This window comes from Bufo bufo, chromosome 3 (genome assembly GCF_905171765.1).
Source record: "Bufo bufo chromosome 3, aBufBuf1.1, whole genome shotgun sequence".
NCBI lineage: Eukaryota > Metazoa > Chordata > Amphibia > Anura > Bufonidae > Bufo > Bufo bufo.
Window position 1 is genome coordinate 639,926,808 of NC_053391.1, and position 19,895 is coordinate 639,946,702.

At 44.9% G+C, this 19,895-nt stretch overlaps 1 protein-coding gene across 2 annotated transcripts in view; it reads left to right on the forward strand.

Annotated features, from left to right (window-relative positions):
• Positions 1-1,203: 1,203 nt before the first annotated feature.
• LOC120996342 (adiponectin-like) overlaps positions 1,204-19,895 on the forward strand; it is a 32,323-nt gene continuing 13,631 nt past the window's right edge. Inside the window, exons 1-3 of one of the 2 annotated variants that reach the window (XM_040426200.1) lie at positions 1,205-1,355; positions 3,967-4,162; positions 4,353-5,191. In XM_040426200.1, the coding sequence (XP_040282134.1) occupies positions 1,347-1,355; positions 3,967-4,162; positions 4,353-4,858 (711 nt within the window). In that variant the 5' untranslated portion in view covers positions 1,205-1,346 and the 3' untranslated portion in view covers positions 4,859-5,191. Of the gene's footprint in view, positions 1,356-3,966; positions 4,163-4,352; positions 5,192-19,895 lie in introns of those variants that run through there. The other variant, XM_040426199.1, reaches the window with a different exon arrangement.

Genomic DNA, 19,895 nt, shown 5'->3' on the forward strand with positions numbered 1-19,895 from the left:
CAAATATCTGAATATAACCCAAATGTATAAAGGGTGTATCTCACAATGACATCTGCAGCAAAGGCGGCCAACTAAAAAAAAATTGCCCAAACGGGTGTTTGTTTAATAACTGAATTTGACAGCAGTATATAACCCTGTAATTTCACACGTGCTGATGCTGCAAGGCCTGAAAATAGTGTTTTTTGGCAAAAAAAAGTGTGTTTTTAAAACCCCAGAAAATGATGGCTGCATTTCTAGCTTAAATTGCACACTGACTAATCCAGATGTTGTATATTGCCAAAAAAGTGTTTTTTTGGTAACAGAATATGAAAGCTGTATATATTAAACTTGAATTTAACACTTGCAGATCAGGAAAATAGTGGTATTTGGCAAAAAAAGTGTGTTTTTAAAACCCCAGAAAATGATGGCTGTATTTCTAGTTTAAATTGCACACTGACTAAGCCTGCAAATGCACCAGATGTAAATTGCCCAAAAAATTGTGAATTAAAAAAAAAACTGATTATCTGTGCTGTTTTTAAAGCTTGGATTTCAATGTCCCAAAAGCTCAGATGCAGTGCTGGTGCACTGAGCTTGCATAAAATGGCCGCCGCCGCCGCCCACCTAACTGACTTATAAAAGTTAATATTTTTCCGTCACTGGGCTCAGGGCAGGATAAAAAAAATTGTGCCCTGCACCCACACAACACAATGTATGTAGATCGCTGAGTTAGATTCACGTTTTGAGCAAAGATTCAGTCCTATTCTCTCCCTGAAATCACCAGCCGCATCCTCTCCCTACACTAAGCACAGCAGAGTGACGTGCAGCGCTACGTGACCCCAGCTTATATAGAGGCTGGGTCACATGCTACACTGGCCAATCACAGTCATGATGTCTTCTAAGGTCAGACAGTTAACCGCTTGTTGATTGGCTGCTCTGCAGCCTTTCAAAAAGCACCAATAAAGCGCCGAACCCCGAACCCGAACTTTTACAGAAATGTTCGGGTTCGGGTCCGGGGTCCAAAAATCCTAAAGTTCGGTACAAACCCGAACTTTACAGTTCGGGTTCGCTCAACCCTAATTAAGAGGAAATAAAGATGAAGTCATGGAAAGAGAAAGACGGGGCAGTTTGCAATTGGAACATCTCAACAGCCCCACTAACTGAAAACTGCACGTCCTGTTAATTTCTATCTGGAAGTTCAACTGTATTTATTTCACATAAAGAGTTATGTGGGACACTCTAGGATATTTATTTACAGGGTTTCAAGGTACAAACCTGTCAATAGTAGACTAGATCCAACAAACCAGATAAAATGAGATCAGACTATTTTCCTGCTCTTGCACTGAGAACATCAGAATTTTCTACACTTAATGATAGCCGTAAGTAACCTAATATTTCAAACGCTCACTTTAAAGGGGTTGCCCAAGATTTTAATATTGACAGCCTATCTTCAGGATAAGCCATTCACTTTTAAGGTATTACATCTTCATATAGAGCTATATGTAAAACCAAAATGAAATCTACGCCTGCTATGAGCAGACGAGTTTTAAATTTGTGCTACACTTTGCACCACTTTCTGTGTTTTATATATATAGATATATGTTTTACCACATTTGCACAATCAAAACTCACTTTCTTGAATTTTTTTCTTATGTGTCTCCAGCTTTTTTTGTGGGACGAAAGATTGTTTTTATTGGTGCTGTTTATGCTCACTTTTATAGCATTTTTAGTAGGTGGAATGAATGAGAAAAAACAGCAATTCTGGCATTTCATTATTTTTTTTTTTTTTACACTATTTATGTATGGAATAAAAAGTGATCATTTTATTGTATGTGTCATTGTGGAGGTGATGGTACCAATTATGTGTAGCTTTTTCATTTCTTTATACTTTTACATAAATAAACATGGGGGGACTTCGACTAACAATCTTATGATCACTCATATAGTACACTAGAATTTGTATTTGAGCGTGTTATGTCAGGCCCCATTCACACGACCGTGTCCGTTTTGTGGACCACAAACTACGGATCCGCAAAAACGGAAAATGGCCGTGGGCACCCTGCATTTTGCTCTTTCAAAGGTCCCGAGCTATATTACAAAAGCAAAACAGACAAGAATAGGACATATTCTATTCTTTTTTGCCAGGCCATGGAACGGACATATGGACGTGCATCTTTTGCAGCCCCTCCCTCTCTCTAACCCATTAGATGCCACTTTCAATCCCGACCATGGCATATAAGGGGTTATTTCCGTTCCCAGTAGTCAAAGTGGAGTGCCAGCTGTATAATGCAGATGGCCCTGGCAAGTTATGACGCGGGCAGAGTTCCTGAGCCGATGCTATCCTAGTGCTGTACATTTATTTTGCAGTACTCAGACGACCTAATTGCAGTGCTGTGCATTCACGGCACTGTGTGGGAAGAGGTAAAAAATTATAAATCTGTCAAAAATCTACTGGCCCAGCTCCCTCCAAGTTACCCCTGAATACTTTTTCATCACTTGTCAAAAGTGGTATGAGGGGTGAAAAGTCACAAATTTTAGTGCAAATATTGTGTGTTCCATAATTTGTGACTTGTTTAGGCCAAAATATTGGTGCAAGTTCCCCTCATAGTTTCTGGATCAGTTCTTGACAGAAGAATAAGGCTAGTTTCACACTAGCGCTTAGGATCCGGCAGGCTGTTCCTGCAGGGAACTTAAACATAGAAACATAGACTGTGTCGGCAGATAAGAACCATTTGGCCCATCTAGTCTGCCCAATATACTGAATACTATGGATAGCCCCTGGCCCTATCTTATATGAAGGGTGGCCTTATGCCTATCCCATGCATGCTTAAACTCCTTCACTGTATTTGCAGCTACCACTTCTGCAGGAAGTCTATTCCATGCATCCACTACTCTCTCAGTAAAGTAATACTTCCTGATATTACTTTTAAACCTCCCCCCCCCCTAATTTAAAACTATGTCCTCTTGTAGCAGTTTTTCTTCTTTTAAATATTCTCTCCTCTTTTACCTTGTTGATTCCCTTTATGTATTTAAAAGTTTCTATCATATCCCCTCTGTCTCGTCTTTATTCCAAGCTATACATGTTAAGGTCCTTTAATCTTTCCTGGTAAGTTTTATCCTGCAATCCATGTACTAGTTTAGTAGCTCTTCTCTGAACTCTCTCCAAAGTATCAATATCCTTCTGGAGATATGGTCTCCAGTACTGAACACAATATTCCAAATGAGGTCTCACTAGTGCTCTGTAGAGCGGCATGAGCACCTCCCTCTTTCTACTGGTAATGCCTCTCCCTATACACCCAAGCATTCTGCTAGCATTTCCTGCTGCTCTGTGACATTGTCTGTCTACCTTTAAGTCTTCTGAAATAATGACCCCTAAATCCCTTTCCTGAGATACTGAGGTTAGGACTGTATCACTGATTTTATATTCTACTCTTGGGTTTTTACGCCCCAGGTGCATTATCTTGCACTTATCAACATTAAACGTTGCTGTCCGGCCCTATAGGGACCTGTGGAGATCCTGTTCCAACCCTGCAAATATGCCGATTCTCGTCCTGAAGAAAACTGCTGCTAGAAGTTATGAATTAATTGCTGGCCGTTTTCAGTGATGATCCAGATGGTTGTAACCAGTTGTGGAAGAGGGTGGGGTCCCTGCACAGTCTGAGACTATTCAATCAGTGCAGCCAGTGTCAGACTGTGCAGGGACACCCCAAACCCCAACTGGTAACACCTAGCTGGACCTTCATTGCAGACTGCTAGTAATTCTGTCATAACTTCTAGCAGGAGTAATAAAGGAATGGCACAAAACAAAGTCAAAAGAATAGATGCTCCAGAATTGTTATTACATCGGGGAAACAAGTTGTTCCTAAAACAGACCTGTCAGGAGAGGTTGCAGGTCCTCTTTAAGTTCTACACTGTACATTTTCTGTATAGCGGGCAACAAACCCTTTGGTCCTACTCAGTGCTAACATTTTTAATATTCTCTTTTTTCAGATGAGACGGGTTACTTTCCGGGTTGCCATCCTTCTGGTCATACACTGTTTCTTAGGGAATTGTGAAGTGGCCACCAAACATAATGAATGTAATACAGGAGTCCCAGGTATCCCAGGAACACCAGGCCTGAATGGTCAGCATGGATCTCCTGGAAGAGATGGTAAAGATGGGGAACCAGGAACAAAAGGTGACCCAGGTATGTTTCTCTGAGAAGCCACAGAACATTTGAATAGTAGCTTTTCTAATAAAGCTATGGAAATTTGAGAAGCAGAACTTATGGCAATATCTATCAAAACGGAACAACCTGTAACATAGTTTCCTTGAAATTCCAGAATAACTTACTATTTTTTCCCACTGTGTTTGCCATTGTTTTTTTTTTTTTCTAGGAACACCTGGTGAAAAAGGTCTACAAGGTCCTCCTGGTAAAGTAGGTCCTCCAGGATTTCCCGGCGCTAAAGGAGTTCCTGGTAGTTTAGGTCAACCAGGCTTCCCAGGACCACCAGGGACAAGAAAAACATATGCGTTTCATGTGGGACTGACATCCTCTTATCCATCTACCGATGGCCCAATTAAATTTGGAAAAGTGTTTTACAATGAGCAAAGTATTTATAACACAGGAAGTGGAAAGTTCATCGCTCCAGTAGATGGTCTTTATTTTCTCACATATCAAATTACTGTCTATAGTAAAAATGTACATATTACCCTACAACAAAATGGTAAGATTGTGCAGTACATGTATCATGTGTATGGGTCCCAAACTAACCAAGCCTCTGGTGCCTCAATTCTAGCGCTGAAACAGAAAGAGGAGGTTTGGCTGCAGGTTGTAGGAACAAACAATGGTCTTTATGCTGATAGCGATGATGACTCTACATTCTCAGGTTTTCTGATTTAATGAAACCAGACCAGATCAAACTTCCTTTACAATAAAAATTACATTTACTAATGGCATCAAACACATTAAATGCAACTGCTACAATCATAAGCATACAAAATAACATACAGTCCTAATTTGGGGCTGATTCACATCTGCGTTCTGGCTTAAGTAGCTTCTTTGGCCGGATATAAAGCCATGCATGCACTTATGCGGTCGGTTGGGGTCAATGGGGTCCGGCAGTGCATGGAACAAAAAGCATACCAAAGCTATAAAATAGCATATCAAAGCTATAAAATTGTTCTTGCACTGTATACGATTGCTTGACAATAAAACAGCATTTCTGGCACAGAACTGTAGTAGTTTCATCAATGTAATCCTTTGTATCCCATATTAACTAAGAATTCTACAGGTATAATGCAATAGTTATTCGTTTGAAGAGGAAACCTGACTAATTTTAGAGATCCAAAGCGAGATTTTAGAAATCCCACTGGGACACGAAGGACAGGTGCTGTAGGCTTCCATGTAGAAAATTACCTCTGAGATTGCAGCAGAAAGATAATAGTAAAGCACAATAATAATAATAATTAAATAGGGGGTTCTGTGAAGACATCTCAGGCATGAGTCTGACCCCTGGTGATCAGCTGTTATTCCTGGGGGAATGTCACGGATAGTGTAGCAGGAAACAATAAGTAACAAATAAAGATCCGCCTGACTTGATCCCAAACTAAGGAACAAAAGGGTGAGCCCTAATAATGCCCTAGAGCTCTCCCTCACTGCTCAGCCCATGCAAAGAGCTCAATGATAGAAAGTTGCCTGTCCACGTACCTTAGACTGCGTGACACCTGCAAACCCTATAATAGTGAGGGGACACGACCACCGGCTCCCTGCACTCAATACGGAGGGAGTCAGGGTCACCTAGAATCAAGCCAACAGGAAAATACAAATACAGAAATAGACTTATCTTGAGGAACCAGCAGTAGCAACTTCAGGCAGTGAAACCAATCCAGGAAGTAGTATAAACCGCAAAGTGAATCAGTATGGGAGGAGATATATAGGGAGGCAATCACTGCTAATATATGACAGCTGGGAGAGGGAGAAGAGATGTCAAAGCGAAAGCAAAACAAAAGATCATCATGCAGGACGTACTGAAGAACATCTATCAGAACTTCTCAGAGATCTGGCGGTGACAGGGAAGCTAAAACTGGTCATACATGTAGTATAAAAAAACAACCATGTAAACCCCCTATGACATCCATATGCCCTAGTAGAATAAAAGGACAGGGATCATCTTTATGAGATAAAACCTAAAGTCTTGTTTGGGTTTAAGTTAAAATGGAGTGATGGCAGCTAATGCAATAAAATATTAAAAGAAACATAACTTGCCGAATAGATCCAGCAACACTGGTTTTCCCTGCCAGGCTTAGTTTACCTGGCTGCATAACTACTCTATGGGGGCACTAAGGGGGCATAACTACTGTGTGGGGATAATTGTATTGTGAAGGGAGCACTTAGAGATCATTCTACAAACCGGATTCCAAAAAAGTTGGGGCACTAAACAAATTGTGAATAAAAACTGAATGCAATGATGTGGAGATGGCAAATGTCAATATTTTATTTGTAATAGAACGTAGATGACAGATCAAACGTTTAATCCGAGTAAATGTATCATTTTAAAGGAAAAATACATTGATTCCAATTTTCACTGTGTCAACAAATCCCAAAAAAGTTGGGACAAGTAGCAATAAGAGGCTGGAAAAAGTAAATTTGAGCATAACGAAGAGCTGGAAGACCAATTAACACTAATTAGGTCAATTGGCAACATGATTGGGTATAAAAAGAGCTTCTCAGAGTGGCAGTGTCTCTCAGAAGCCAAGATGGGTAGAGGCAGTGCAGTTTCTAGGTAAAATTTCTCTCAGGGCGAGTGTCAAAAAAACTCCCCCCCCCCCCCCCCCTGTCAAACCCCTCCCCCCCCTCGAAACTGCTCGATGAAATAAGTGTCTCCCCATTGTAAAAAATGTGGAACCACATTGCACGGACGGTCACAGTGACGCACCCAGTGACCCACTGTCCCACAGACTCAGGCTCCATTCACACGTCCGCAAAATGGGTCCGCATCCATTCCGCAATTTTGCGGAACGGGTGCGGACTCATTCATTCTCTATGGGGACGGAATGGATGCAGACAGCACACAGTGTGCTGTCCGCATCCGCATTTGCGGTGCGCGGCCCCGATCTTTGGGTCCGCAGCTCCGCAAAAAGATAGAGCATGTCCTATTCTTGTCCGCAGCTTGCGGACAAGAATAGGCATTTCAATGGGGGTGCCGGGCTGGTGTGTTGCGGACCCGCAATTTGCGGGTCCGCAACACACCACGGACGTGTGAAAGCAGCCTAAGGCTCTCACTCTTAGCACTGCTCCGGACGGGCGGTAACAGGCAGGCAGTGCGGGCGGCGGTGCTCACCTCACTACTGTACGTCACGCGGCCCTCTCAAGCCTGCCTGTGGGGGGACATTATTTTTAATAAGGATCACTGTGGACATTATTTAGAATGGAGGCTGCTGTGGGTGTCATTATAACTGTATAATGTCTGATAGGCCTAGTCCTGAATATTACCTGCCCTGTATAATAATGTACCCTGATACCCCTTAGTTACATTACCCCAGCGGGGTAATATAACTAAGGGGTATCAGGGATGGGTACATTATTATACAGGGCAGGGTAATATAACTCAGCTCAGGACTAGGCCTATCAGACATTATACAGTTATAATAAGTAATGACACCCACAGCAGCCTCCATTCTAAATAATGTCCATAGTGATCCTTATTAAACGTAATGTCCCCCACAGTGACAGTGGCCCCCACTTTTATGTGCCACAGTGGCCCCCGCCCCCCATTGTAATTATTGCCCCCACCCCCACAGACCATCCACAGTTTCCCCATTGTAAAAAAATTCAGGCTCGCCTCACATCAGCACTGCTCAGGGGCTCAGGGCGGGCGGTAACAGGCAGGCAGTGCGGCGCTCACTCACAGTACGTCACGCGCCTGCGCCGCCTAGTGGGAGGAGCAGGTGCGTGACGTCAGTAAGTGCCGCCCGCAGGTACCGGAGCTGTGGACACTGTAGATGAGAGACAGTGAGAGGACTCGGCACTCGGGCGTAGGTCGCAGGGAGGGCAGGCGAGATCTCAGAGGGGGGGAGCCAGGGCGCACGGCACATAAGTAATAACAGGCAGAGAATTGGAAACGACAAGAGGGCGCCCCTGCCGGCGCCCCCCTTCTGACAGCGCCCCGGGCGGCCGCCCGGCCCGCCCGCCCCTAGAAACGGCCCTGGGTAGAGGATCACCAATTCCCACAATGTTGCGCAGAAAGATAGTGGAGCAATATCAGAAAGGTGTTACCCAGCGAAAAATTGCAAAGACTTTGCATCTATCATCATCAACTGTGCATAACATCATCCGAAGATTCAGAGAATCTGGAACAATCTCTGTGCGTAAGGGTAAAGGCCGTAAAACCATACTGGATGCCCGTGATCTCCGGGCCCTTAAACGACACTGCACCACAAACAGGAATGCTACTGTAAAGGAAATCACAGAATGGGCTCAGGAATACTTCCAGAAACCATTGTCAGTGAACACAATCCACCGTGCCATCCGCCGTTGCCAGCTGAAACTCTACAGTGCAAAGAAGAAGCAATTTCTAAGCAAGATCCACAAGCTCAGGCTTTTCACTGGGCCAGGGATCATTTAAAATGGAGTGTGGCAAAATGGAAGACTGTTCTGTGGTCAGACCAGTCACGATTCGAAGTTCTTTTTGGAAATCTGGGACGCCATGTCATCCGGACCAAAGAGGACCAGGACAACCCAAGTTGTTATCAACGCTTAGTTCAGAAGCCTGCATCTCTGATGGTATGGGGTTGCATGAGTGAGTGTGGCATGGGCAGCTTGCATGTCTGGAAAGGCACCATCAATGCAGAAAAATATATTCAGGTTCTAGAACAACATATGCTCCCATCCAGAAGTCATCTCTTTCAGGGAAGACCCTGCATTTTTCAACAAGATAATGCCAGACCACATTCTGCATCAATCACAACATCATGGCTGCGTAGGAGAAGGATCCGGGTACTGAAATGGCCAGTCTGCAGTCCAGATCTTTCACCTATAGAGAACATTTGGCGCATCATAAAGAGGAAGGTGCAACAAAGAAGGCCCAAGACGATTGAACAGTTAGAGGCCTGTATTAGACAAGAATGGGAAAGCATTCCTATTTCTAAACTTGAGAAACTGGTCTTCTCGGTCCCCAGACGTCTGTTGAGTGTTGTAAGAAGAAGGGGAGATGCCACACAGTGGTGAAAATGGCCTTGTCCCAACTTTTTAGGGATTTGTTGACACCATGAAATTCTGATTCAACATATTTTTCCCTTAAAATGGTACATTTTCTCAGTTTAAACTTTTGTTCCGTGATTTATGTTCTATTCTGAATAAAATATTAGAAGTTGGCACCTCCACATCAATGCATTCAGTTTTTATTCACGATTTGTATAGTGTCTCAACTTTTTTGGAATACGGTGTGTACCATGTGGGGGCCCTAAAGGGGCATGACTACTATGAAGGGGGCATAACTACTGCACTAAGGGGGCATGATTACTGTGTGGGCGCACTAAGGGGACATAACTACGGTGTGAGGGCATTAACTCCTTCAGCCAACATGACATACCCATATGTCACAGCCGGCACCCAGCCGCAATGACGAAGAACAGCGATCACGTTGGACCCCATGATTTAACCCTTCAATGAGCGCATCCAGCACAGAAATCATGCTCAGTGTGTCAGCGTCATTTTCTGGCGCACACAGCATTATAAGGATTTATAATGCTGTGTGTCTTTGCATGACCTTAGTGCTACAAAATCATACTGACAGCGTGATTTCCGCACTGGACAAACTCACCTCCAATAGGGTGAATGTGAGAAGGGATCAAAAGATCCCAGGTTCTAGCTCCCTAAAGGGGGTAAAATGTATTTTTTTTAAAGTTAAAAAAAAAGTTTAAAATAAAAATAACAAAAATATTTAAAGTTCAAAGCACCCTGTTAGCAATAAATAAAAAAAAATGATGTAACAGGTATCACCGCATCTAAAAATCTCTCAACTATTAAAATATAAAAATACTTTTCCTGCACAGTGTACACCGTAATGGTCAAAAAAAAATACAAAATATGTGATTCTCCATTTTTTGGTTACCTCATCCCAAAAATTTTTATAACAGTGATCAAAAAGTTGTATGTTTTCAAACATTAGGAGGTATGTAAAAGTAGTAAAACTTAAAAAAGTATACATATTTGATATTGAAGTAACAAATTAAATACTTATAGCACAAAAATACTATTGTTGGCGCTATTGTTGATTTTCGCTTTTCCTTCCAGGAAAGAATTAAGAAAAGTTGATCAATAACTTATATGTAACCCATAATGGCGCCATTGAAAAATACAACTGGTTCTGTGAAAAATAAGCCCTCATTTAGCTACGTTGATGGAACAAAAAAAAAGTATTTTACCACCAGCAACGAGACCCAAAACAAATCTCGACTGGTTGCTCATCTCTACTACCATGATTGAAAAGAAATGTATTTTACAATCTGCAAAGTATTTATAACACAAAAACAGGAAAGTTCTTCACTCCATTGCACAGTGCTTATTTTTTTCATGTACCAAATTACAGTCTATAATAAAAATGTAAAAATTACCCTACAACATAATGGTAAGATTGTGCGGTACATGTATCATGTGTACAATGGGTCCAATATTAACCAAGCCTCTGGAGCCTCAATTCTAGCGCTGAAGCAGAATGAGGAGGTTTTGGCTGCAGGTTTTAGGTAGAAACAAATTCACATGACCATATGGTCGCGATTCCGCAATGCACCAGCCGTGAGAATCCCATATTGTGGTGCGGACCCATTGACTTGAATGGGTCCGCTATCCGGAAAATACGGCAAAAGATAGAAAATGTCTTGCGGAGGAACGGACCCGAAAGCCCATGGAAGTGCTTCCGAGTTTTTCTGTGGGCTTCCAATTCGTGCCTCCGCTCCACAAAAAATAGCACATATCCTATCTTTTGCCATATCTTGCAGTTCGTAGAGCCATTCAAGTCAATGGGTCCGCAGCACGGAGTTCAAATAGCTGGTGCCTGTGTATTGCAGATCCGCTGTTTTCCGTCCACAACATGGCAATGGATGCCATACGGTCGTGTAAATAAGCCCTTATGCTTATAGCGATGATGACTCTAAATTCTCTGGCTTTCTAATTACATGAAATCGGACCAGATCAAACTTCATTTACAATAAAAAATTCAACCTACTAATGGCGTCAAACACATCAAATTCAACAGCTACAATTAGAGATGAGCGAATCGAAGCTGATGAACTGGAATTTGTTCCGAATTTCAGGAAAAATTTGATTCGCAACGAATGCAAATTTCATCGCGCTTTGTAGTAACGAATCGCATTTATCCTAAAATGGCAGCTACACGTGTGAGGACTGAGGACATGGGGCAAGGAATTCTAGGAAGGTGGGATCACCCAGATTGACATGCATGCATGCAGCCAATCAGCAGCCAGCCAGCACTGTGATGTCACAGCCCTATAAATACGGCAGCCATTTTAGATTCTGCTATTTTCCAGCGTTCTGAGTGCAGGGACAGACGTGAGAAGACACTAGGGACAGCGATTGGAAAAACCTTATTGTGGAAAAAAAAAGACAGACAAAATGATTTATAAGTGAAGGGAAAGAATAGGGAGGAATCATTTCACAGCATCTTAGTACAGGGAGAAACATCAGAAGGCGCTAGGGACAGTGATAGGAAAGCGATTTGCAAGTGCAGGGAAAGATTATTTGGGGTCCAAATCGCCATTAGACAGCTCTGTCATTCCAGCTATTTGTTGTTGGGGTGCAAGTGCTATGTTGAAAAGCCTTTAGTGGCTTATATCTGTGGAAAAACAAAAATATATATGCACTTCACTGCTGCAGGTTTTTCTTGTGAAAGTGTATAGGGGCGTATTTCAGTAAAAAAAGAAAAATATATACGCACTGCACTGTTGCAGTGATTTCTGTTGAAAGCGCATAGGGGCTTATTTCAGTCCTACAAGAAAAATATATACGCACTTTACTGTTTACGTTATTTCTGGTGAAAGCGTATAGGGGCGTATTTCAGTAAAAACAGAAAAATATATACGCACTGCACTGTTGCAGTGATTTCTGGTGAAAGCGCATAGGGGCTTATTTCAGTCCTACAAGAAAAATATATATGCACTTCACTGTTTACGTTATTTCTGGTGAAAGCGTATGGGGCGTATTTCAGTAAAAAAAGAAAAATATATACGCACTGCACTGTTGCAGTGATTTCTGGTCAAAGCACATGGGGGTGTATTTCAGGACTACAAGAAAAATATATATGCACTTCACTGTTTACGTTATTTCTGGTAAAAGCGTATAGGGGCGTATTTCAGTAAAAAAAAGAAATTTATATAAACACTGCACTGTTGCAGTGATTTCTGGTGAAAGTGCATAGGGGACTATTTCAGTCCTACAAGAAAAATATATACGCGCTTTACTGTTTAAGTTTTTTTCACTTAAAGTGTGTAGGGGTGTATTTAATAAAAAAAAGAATAATATATACGCACTGCACTGTTGCAGAGAGTATAGGGGTGTATTGCATTCCTACAATAAAAATATATACGCACTTCACTGTTTAAGTTTTTTCCGGTGAAAGCATATAGGGGCGTATTTCATTTAAAAAAGAATAATATATACGCACTGCACTGCTTCATTTTTACCTGTTTGAAGCGTTTGCTGGCCTATTTCCGTAACAGAAAGAAAAATCTATACACACTTCCCTACTTAATTTTTCCTCGTGAAATCGTATAGGGGTATTTTTCTTTAACCAAAAGAAAAATATATATGCACCTCACTGCTTAAAGGGAACCTGTCACCTCCCAAAACCATCATAAGTCGCCAGCCTGCGTGTAGCCAGCAGTGTGTTTCTGATGATGCCTTTCTTCCTGAAGGCAGGTGCAGCAAAAGTACTGAAAACGTTTTATCCCCTGCCCGGCGCGCTTCTCCACACATGCTTGAAGTCAAGGAGGCAGCGGCCTCCTTGCTTCAAGTCACGGTAACCACGCCCCCTTCCCTGTGACTGACAGCACTTATGCAGAGAGTTCGGCTGCCTTTGCCAAACAGCCGGCTGTCAGTCACAGCGAAGGGGCAGGGAAGGGGGCGTGGTTACCGAGACTTGAAGCAAGGAGGCCGCTGCCTCCGTGACTTCAAGCATGTGTGGAGAAGCACACGGGCAGGGGATAAAACAAAGTTTTCAGTACTTTTGCTGCATCTGCCTTCAGGAAGAAAGGCATCATCAGAAACACTGCTGGCAGCTTGGGATGGTTTTGGGAGGTGACAGGTTCCTTTTAATTTTTACCTGTTGAAAGCGTTTGCTGGCCTATTTCAGTAACAGAAAGAAAAATCTATACACACTTCACTGCTTAATTTTTTCCCGGTGAACGCTTATAGGGGGCGTATTTCAGAAACAACAAGAAAAATATATTATCTATTCTCTTCTACAATTATTTCTGGGTGAACTCGTATAGTGCCCTATTTCAGTACAAGAAAAATATATTCGTATATTTTAGGGTTGTTTTATTTTGCTTTTCATTTATTTAGTTTAGCTAAAAGTATGTGCCAGAGGAGTGGCAGAGGCCTAAATGTTTCTGGCGCAGGCACAGGTCGCAACAGAGTAAGGGGGCGTGGCAGCAGGAGTCGCAGCGAGCGGCCTGAGCTCTTGGTATCAATCATCTAGCGGGCGTGTTTTGACCAGCAAACCGCGGTTCTTTATTGGTTAACTCGGTCATCCACGTCATCACAAGTGACATCAGACACCCCCAGCCAACAGTCGGTGGGTTCATCAGACACAACCCGGTGCCCTCACCTGTCCTAAACCTGCCTCTGTCCTTTGCTGTTCCATCACCCACAGAACTATTGCATGCTGTAGGCTCCGCTCCACTATACAGCGAAGATGAGCTAATAGAGGGAGGTCAGCAGCTACTGCCCAGCCAAGATCTGGAGAAGACATCCGCCGCTTCCTCCGCTAGGCGGGCAAGTAGTGATGAGGAGAGTGGCATGGGAGCTGGTGTTTCGAGCGGTCAGGCTCCTGACCCAGAGAGCATTGAGGAGGACATCAGTGATGTGCAGACAGCACTCGATGATGATGAAGCCGATCGCACTTGGGAGCCGGGTGCAGAAGGGGATTCATCATCAGGAGAAGAGGGTGGCAGCATGCCTGTGAGCCAGCAAGTCAATAGGGTGGCCGGGAGTCAGCAGGGTGGCAGCAGTGTGAAGTTGGGAGCCAAACGGGCACAGGGTAGATCACCTGTTTGGCAGCAGCCTACCTGCCCGGGAAGTAGTGGTGCAGTGGTTCACAGAGGCAGTGGTGGTAGCAGTCAGTCAGTGCGGACTGTTGGGGGGAAAATTACCTACTCAGCGGTGTGGCAGTTTTTTGTGAAGCCACCAGAGGAGGTAAAAGTGGCCATATGTAGAATCTGTGGGCAGAAAGTGAAGCGTGGCAAGGGGGCCAATGTTGGCACTATGGCCCTGGGTCAACATATGCAGCGTCGCCATCCAGTGGAACCGTGGTTCCGATGTGGTGGTCCAGCCTGCCGCAGCAACCACTGCATCAACCACTGGCACACACCCATTTTCATCCAGTCATGGCTCCACCACCTCAGCCGAAGGGAGCTGTCTGTCATTCGCATCTTCTGCTGGTCCAGATGCTCCTGCTCCTCCTACGCCTTGTCACGCATTTCATCAGCAATCGATCACCGAAGTGATTGCCAAGAGACAGCAGTATGCGTGCATGCATCCAATGGTGCAGAAGCTGAACATGCTGCTGTCGAAGTTGCTGGTGCTGCAGTCCCTCCCTTTCCAAGTGGTGGACTCTGCACCTTTCAGAGAACTGATGGCTTGTGTCGAGCCGAGGTGGAGAGTCCCAAGCCATAATTTCTTTGCCAAAAAGGCAGAGCCAGCCCTGCACAAACATGTAGAACAGAAGGTGGGCCAGTCCTTGAGCCTGTCAGTGTCTGCCAAAGTGCACGGCAGCGCCGACATGTGGAGCTGTAACTATGGTCAGGGACAGTAGATGTCCTTTACGGTTTGCCTTGGCGAACGGAGTCACACAGGGGAGGAACTGCTCCGTGTGATTCATCAAGAAATTGAATCCTGGCTTTCTCCGCGACACCTGAAAAACGGAACTATGTTGACTGACAACGGTAAGAACATTGTGTCGGTGCTACATCCAGGAAGGCCGAGCCATGCGCCCTGCATGGCACACGTGTTCAATCTGGTTGTCAAACGGTTCCTGAAGTCTTCCACCCATCTGCAAGACATCCTAAAAATGGCCAGGAAACGTTGCATGCACTTCAGCCACTTGTACACCGCACAGAACACCCTCCTTGAGCTGCAGCGGCAGAACGACATCCCCCAACATAAACTTATTTGCGATGTTTCCACCCGTTGGAATTCCACCCTCCATATGTTAGACCGACTGTACGAACAGAGAAAAGGCCATCATGAGCCCTGTGGGGGCTGAACTGGAAGAGGAGGGGGAGGAGGACATTGGAGCACAGGCAATGTTTAGCAAAATGGGTGATTTTTCTACTCAGGTGACAGGAAAGGAGAAGCAGCCAGAGGAGCTAAAGGGCGATAAGGAAGACGAGACAGTGGACCCAGACACACCGTGGCAGTATGCAGTAGAGATGGAGGCAGGGAGTCCTTCCGAGTCACTAGCACAAATGGCCCGATGCATTCTCACTTGCTTGCGTAGTGACAGGCGAATTGTCACCATTCGGTAGAGGGATGACTTCTGGCTCTCCACCTTGTTGGACCCTCGCTATCGGTCCAGAATGGGTGCTTTTTACACCCACTGAGAGGGAGGACAAACTAAACTACTACAGAGACATCCTATGTAGTCAGTTGGCCGCTGCCTATCTGCGCTATCGTCCATCCTCTTGCAGGTCTGACTGGGGGGCCCTCTGCGCTCACGTTCCACTGCCATGGCTGCTGGGGAGCGGTGGGGTGGCAGGAGCAGTACCAGCTCCATCAGCAGCAGCCTGAGTCTACAGTCGCTGATGAGTAGCTTTCTTCACCCGCATAGTGAAGAAACTACTCACCAACAGCAGCAGGTAGACCTGGAGCAGGAGCTGAACCAGCAGGCGGTGGCACCGTGCCAACGCATATTGAAGATCCACTGGACTACTGGGCAGCCAAACTGGATTTGTGGCCACAACTAGCAGAGTTTGCCCTTGAAAAGTTGTCCTGCCCGGCCAGTAGTGTGGCATCAGAGCGGGTGTTTAGTGTGGCGGGGGCCATAGTTACCCCAAGCAGAACTCGCTTGTCCACCCAAAATGTGGAAGACTGACCTTTTCCAAGATGAATCAGGCGTGGATCATCCAGGATTTCCACCCACCAATTCCAGATACATCAGACTAGATCATTCATGGTGCCACACCAACACTTTGACAAAAGATACTGGTTTCTTCTTTCTACCTGACTCAGCTATTACTCTGATTCTGCCACCCGCCTGATGCCACACATCTGATGCCAAGTGCTCCTTCTTTCACCCACCTTCGTCAACGGGTACTGGTAATGCCCCCCACAGCCCCACTAAGTCACCAAGTCACTTTGTGGTCTCCTGATGCAGCTGCTGCTGCCATATCCACACTATGTCACCTTACCACTCTGTGGTATCCTGATGCTACTCTGTGGTATCCTGATGCTGATGCTGTCGTATACACACTATGTCACCTTGCCACTGTTAAGTATCCTGATGCTGCTGCTGCCTTATCCACACTATGTCACCTTGTCACTCTGTGGTATCCTGATGCTGCTGCTACTGCCATCTCCACACTATGTCACCTTTCCACTCTGTGGTATCTTGATGATGATGCTTCTGCCGTATCCACACTATGTAACCTTGCCACTCTGTGGTATCCTGATGCTGCCGTATTCACACTATGTCACCTTGCCACTCTGTGGTATCCTGATGCTGCCGTATCCACAGTATGTCACCTTGCCACTCTGTGGTATCCTGCTGCTGCCTTATCCACACTATGTCACCTTGCAACTCTGTGGCCTCCTCCTGCTGCTGCTGCCGCCACCTTCACACTCTGTCATTGTGCCACTCGTAGACCTCCTCATACTGCTGCCAACTCCATACTGTTGTTGTGCCACTCTGTGGCCTCCTGATGCTGCTGCCGCCACCTCCACACTCTGCCATTGTGCCACTTGTAGGCCTCCTCATACTGCTGCCAAGTCAAGACTCTGTCATTGTGCCACTCTGTGGCCTCCTACTGATGCTGCCAACTCCATACTCTGTCGTTGTGCCACTCTGTGGCCTCCTACTGATGCTGCTGCTGCCGCCACCTCCAGACTCGGTCATTGTGCCACTCTGTGTTCTCCTCATGCTGCTGCCAACTCCATACTCTGTCGTTGTGCCACGCTGTGGCCGCCTCTTGATGCTGCTTCTGCCGCCACCTCCAGACTCAGTCATTGTGCCACTCTGTGGCCTCCTCATACTGCTGCCAACTCCAGACTGTGTCATTGGGCCAATCTGTGGCCTCCTCCTAATGCTTCCACCTCACCACTATTTCATAGGTCCACTCTGTCGACTTCTCTTGCTGTTCCCACCCTCTCCACTTCATGACTCGGCCACTATTTTGCCTTTCGGACTGGCTGACATCATAATTTATTTGATCCTTCTTGTGATCTGTCAGAAGAAAGGAAAAATGAGACCCACAACGGATCCTGTCTGTGTAGCAGCTGTAAGGCCTGTATGTTCCCATCAGAATTGGCTTGTGATTTGGTAGCCAAAAGCAGGAGTGGGTACAAAACACAGAAGACAGGCAAATATTCCATTCATGTGTCATCTCTGTTTTAGATCCACTACTGTTTTTTTTGGCATCAGCAATACTGATGGATTACTGAGCAAATGCTGACCGAGTGAAGGCGGATGCTCCACAGACAGGATCCGTTTTTTGTGGGTTATTGTTCTGACGGATCAGAGGAAGTGCAAATTAATCCATCATGTCAACACAAACCTACTGCCAACACCCTCTCCACTCTGTCGGGGGGCTCTACTTGTATAAGGGTTTAATAGAAGAGATTCTGTAGACATCTATGTGGAATCAGCTGACGAGGGTGTAAAAGCAGTGCGCTTCTTCTTGACGATAACAGCTACCTGTAAGGCTGAGTTGATACTTCATTTTTTTTGTCAGTTTTGGCCCCGTGACTGCCCAAATAAGGGAAGTGTGCAGTGATTCTAAGAGCGACGTCTGTCATCTGCATGTCATACTGACTGGCAGTATTATTTCAGTACCCCAGAACACTCCCTATGCATGTTACTGCAAGGCACCGTGTTCTACACCCCTATAAAGGCTCTCTGCAGCCCGAAAATAGCCGGTTTTTAACAAAATTTCCCGCAAATAAATTCGGATCAAAGCAAATTTTGTTGCATTAAAAAGTTATGATTTTTTGGCTATCGAGTCTCCAACTTGTAGTGCTCGGGCTGCGGTGATGATTCAACTCCCAGAGTAGACATGATGCTAGGGCTGAGAAGCTATAGTCACAGATTGGCCAGCAGATGCATAGTGGACCCAGAGGTCTAAAGTTAAACCAGGAAGAATTATCCATAGTTTCGAAATTACACTTTTCCAAAAGTGAATCCCTCTGTCATTTCCCGTGAGTAGTCAGTGGGTTTTTGGCCATAAGTTTTATGTCTGCTGCCTGCATCTCTTGGCACCAGTGATCTGCCCTGTCAGCTCCCCATAGCCATGCCCCTGCACAAGAGTTGGGTTCCATCTCTAAGACATACACCTATGTTGAGAACAGGGTACCGCATCCCGCCTGGTGAGGTAACCACCAGCAGCAGCATTCAAGCAGTGAATTAATAGACAAGTGGCCGTACATGTGCACGGCTCCCTTCATTCACTTCTTTAGGAGTTATGAAAACAACCAAGCACACTTACAACCACCTTTTCATGTTTTCTCTTGAGAAGAACTTCCCATCCATTTACAGTCACTTTTTTCGGTAAATTAAAGCATTACACACTCAATAGCTCCTCCAGTTCTTTTTGGAAGTTAGTTGCAGTTGGTAAGTAAGAAGGACAGTTCTGTGTGTGGTCCTTGATCCAATTTGAGGATGCCGCTCGAGGAAGAAACAGTCATATTGATGGCACTTGACGGGGCAAGTCTCTGGTCACAGGCAAAGTATTTTCCTACCGTCTCTGTACACGAATTGGTGCGTACAGTGTTTCCAAAGACACCTCTCTCTAGTAAAGGACTCTCCTAGACACAGCAGTCCCAAGACTGCAACTGGTGCTAGGCAAGATGACCGATTTACCTCCGCACAGTATCTGTGGATCACTTGCCTGATGCTACTCCACTCTCACACCAGGCCAGTTTCCTACTGCAACTCGTGTGGCTATTCAAAGCCACGTCCAACACACAGTACTCTCTACTGCTTCATGTACAAAATTGCCATTAGGTGCGCAAGGCTATTTTGACAAACTCCCCTCTTTTGAGTTTGCCACGAGTGCTTGGAGAGGACTACTTGCCAGCCTCTTACCATGTGATTACGGTCCCATGTTGAATGCACCGGTTTTGTGCAATAGCTGCATAGTTATGTGGGTTCATGTATTTTGCTGTCTTTTGCTACCATGTGGCTAATGGAGTCTTGCCTCTGTGTTTGGGAGATAAGTGGATCACTTCTCAATTGTCTCCAGGACAAAAGACTGTGTAGAACCGGTTTTGGACAGAAAAGTCATGAGTACAGCCAGGCCAAAGAGACTTGTACTAACTTTTGAATTCCTGGTCTAATTCGTGCCATTTTGGGATGTGTTAAATGTCTATGTGAATTGTAAAGGGTGGGACATTGTATATTTGAGTAAGTGATGTCTGTCCTATTGTCTCCCTGTGTGTATTGGCGATTTCTCTTTGTCCTGAGAGATAATGGAATTACACCTCGGTTGTC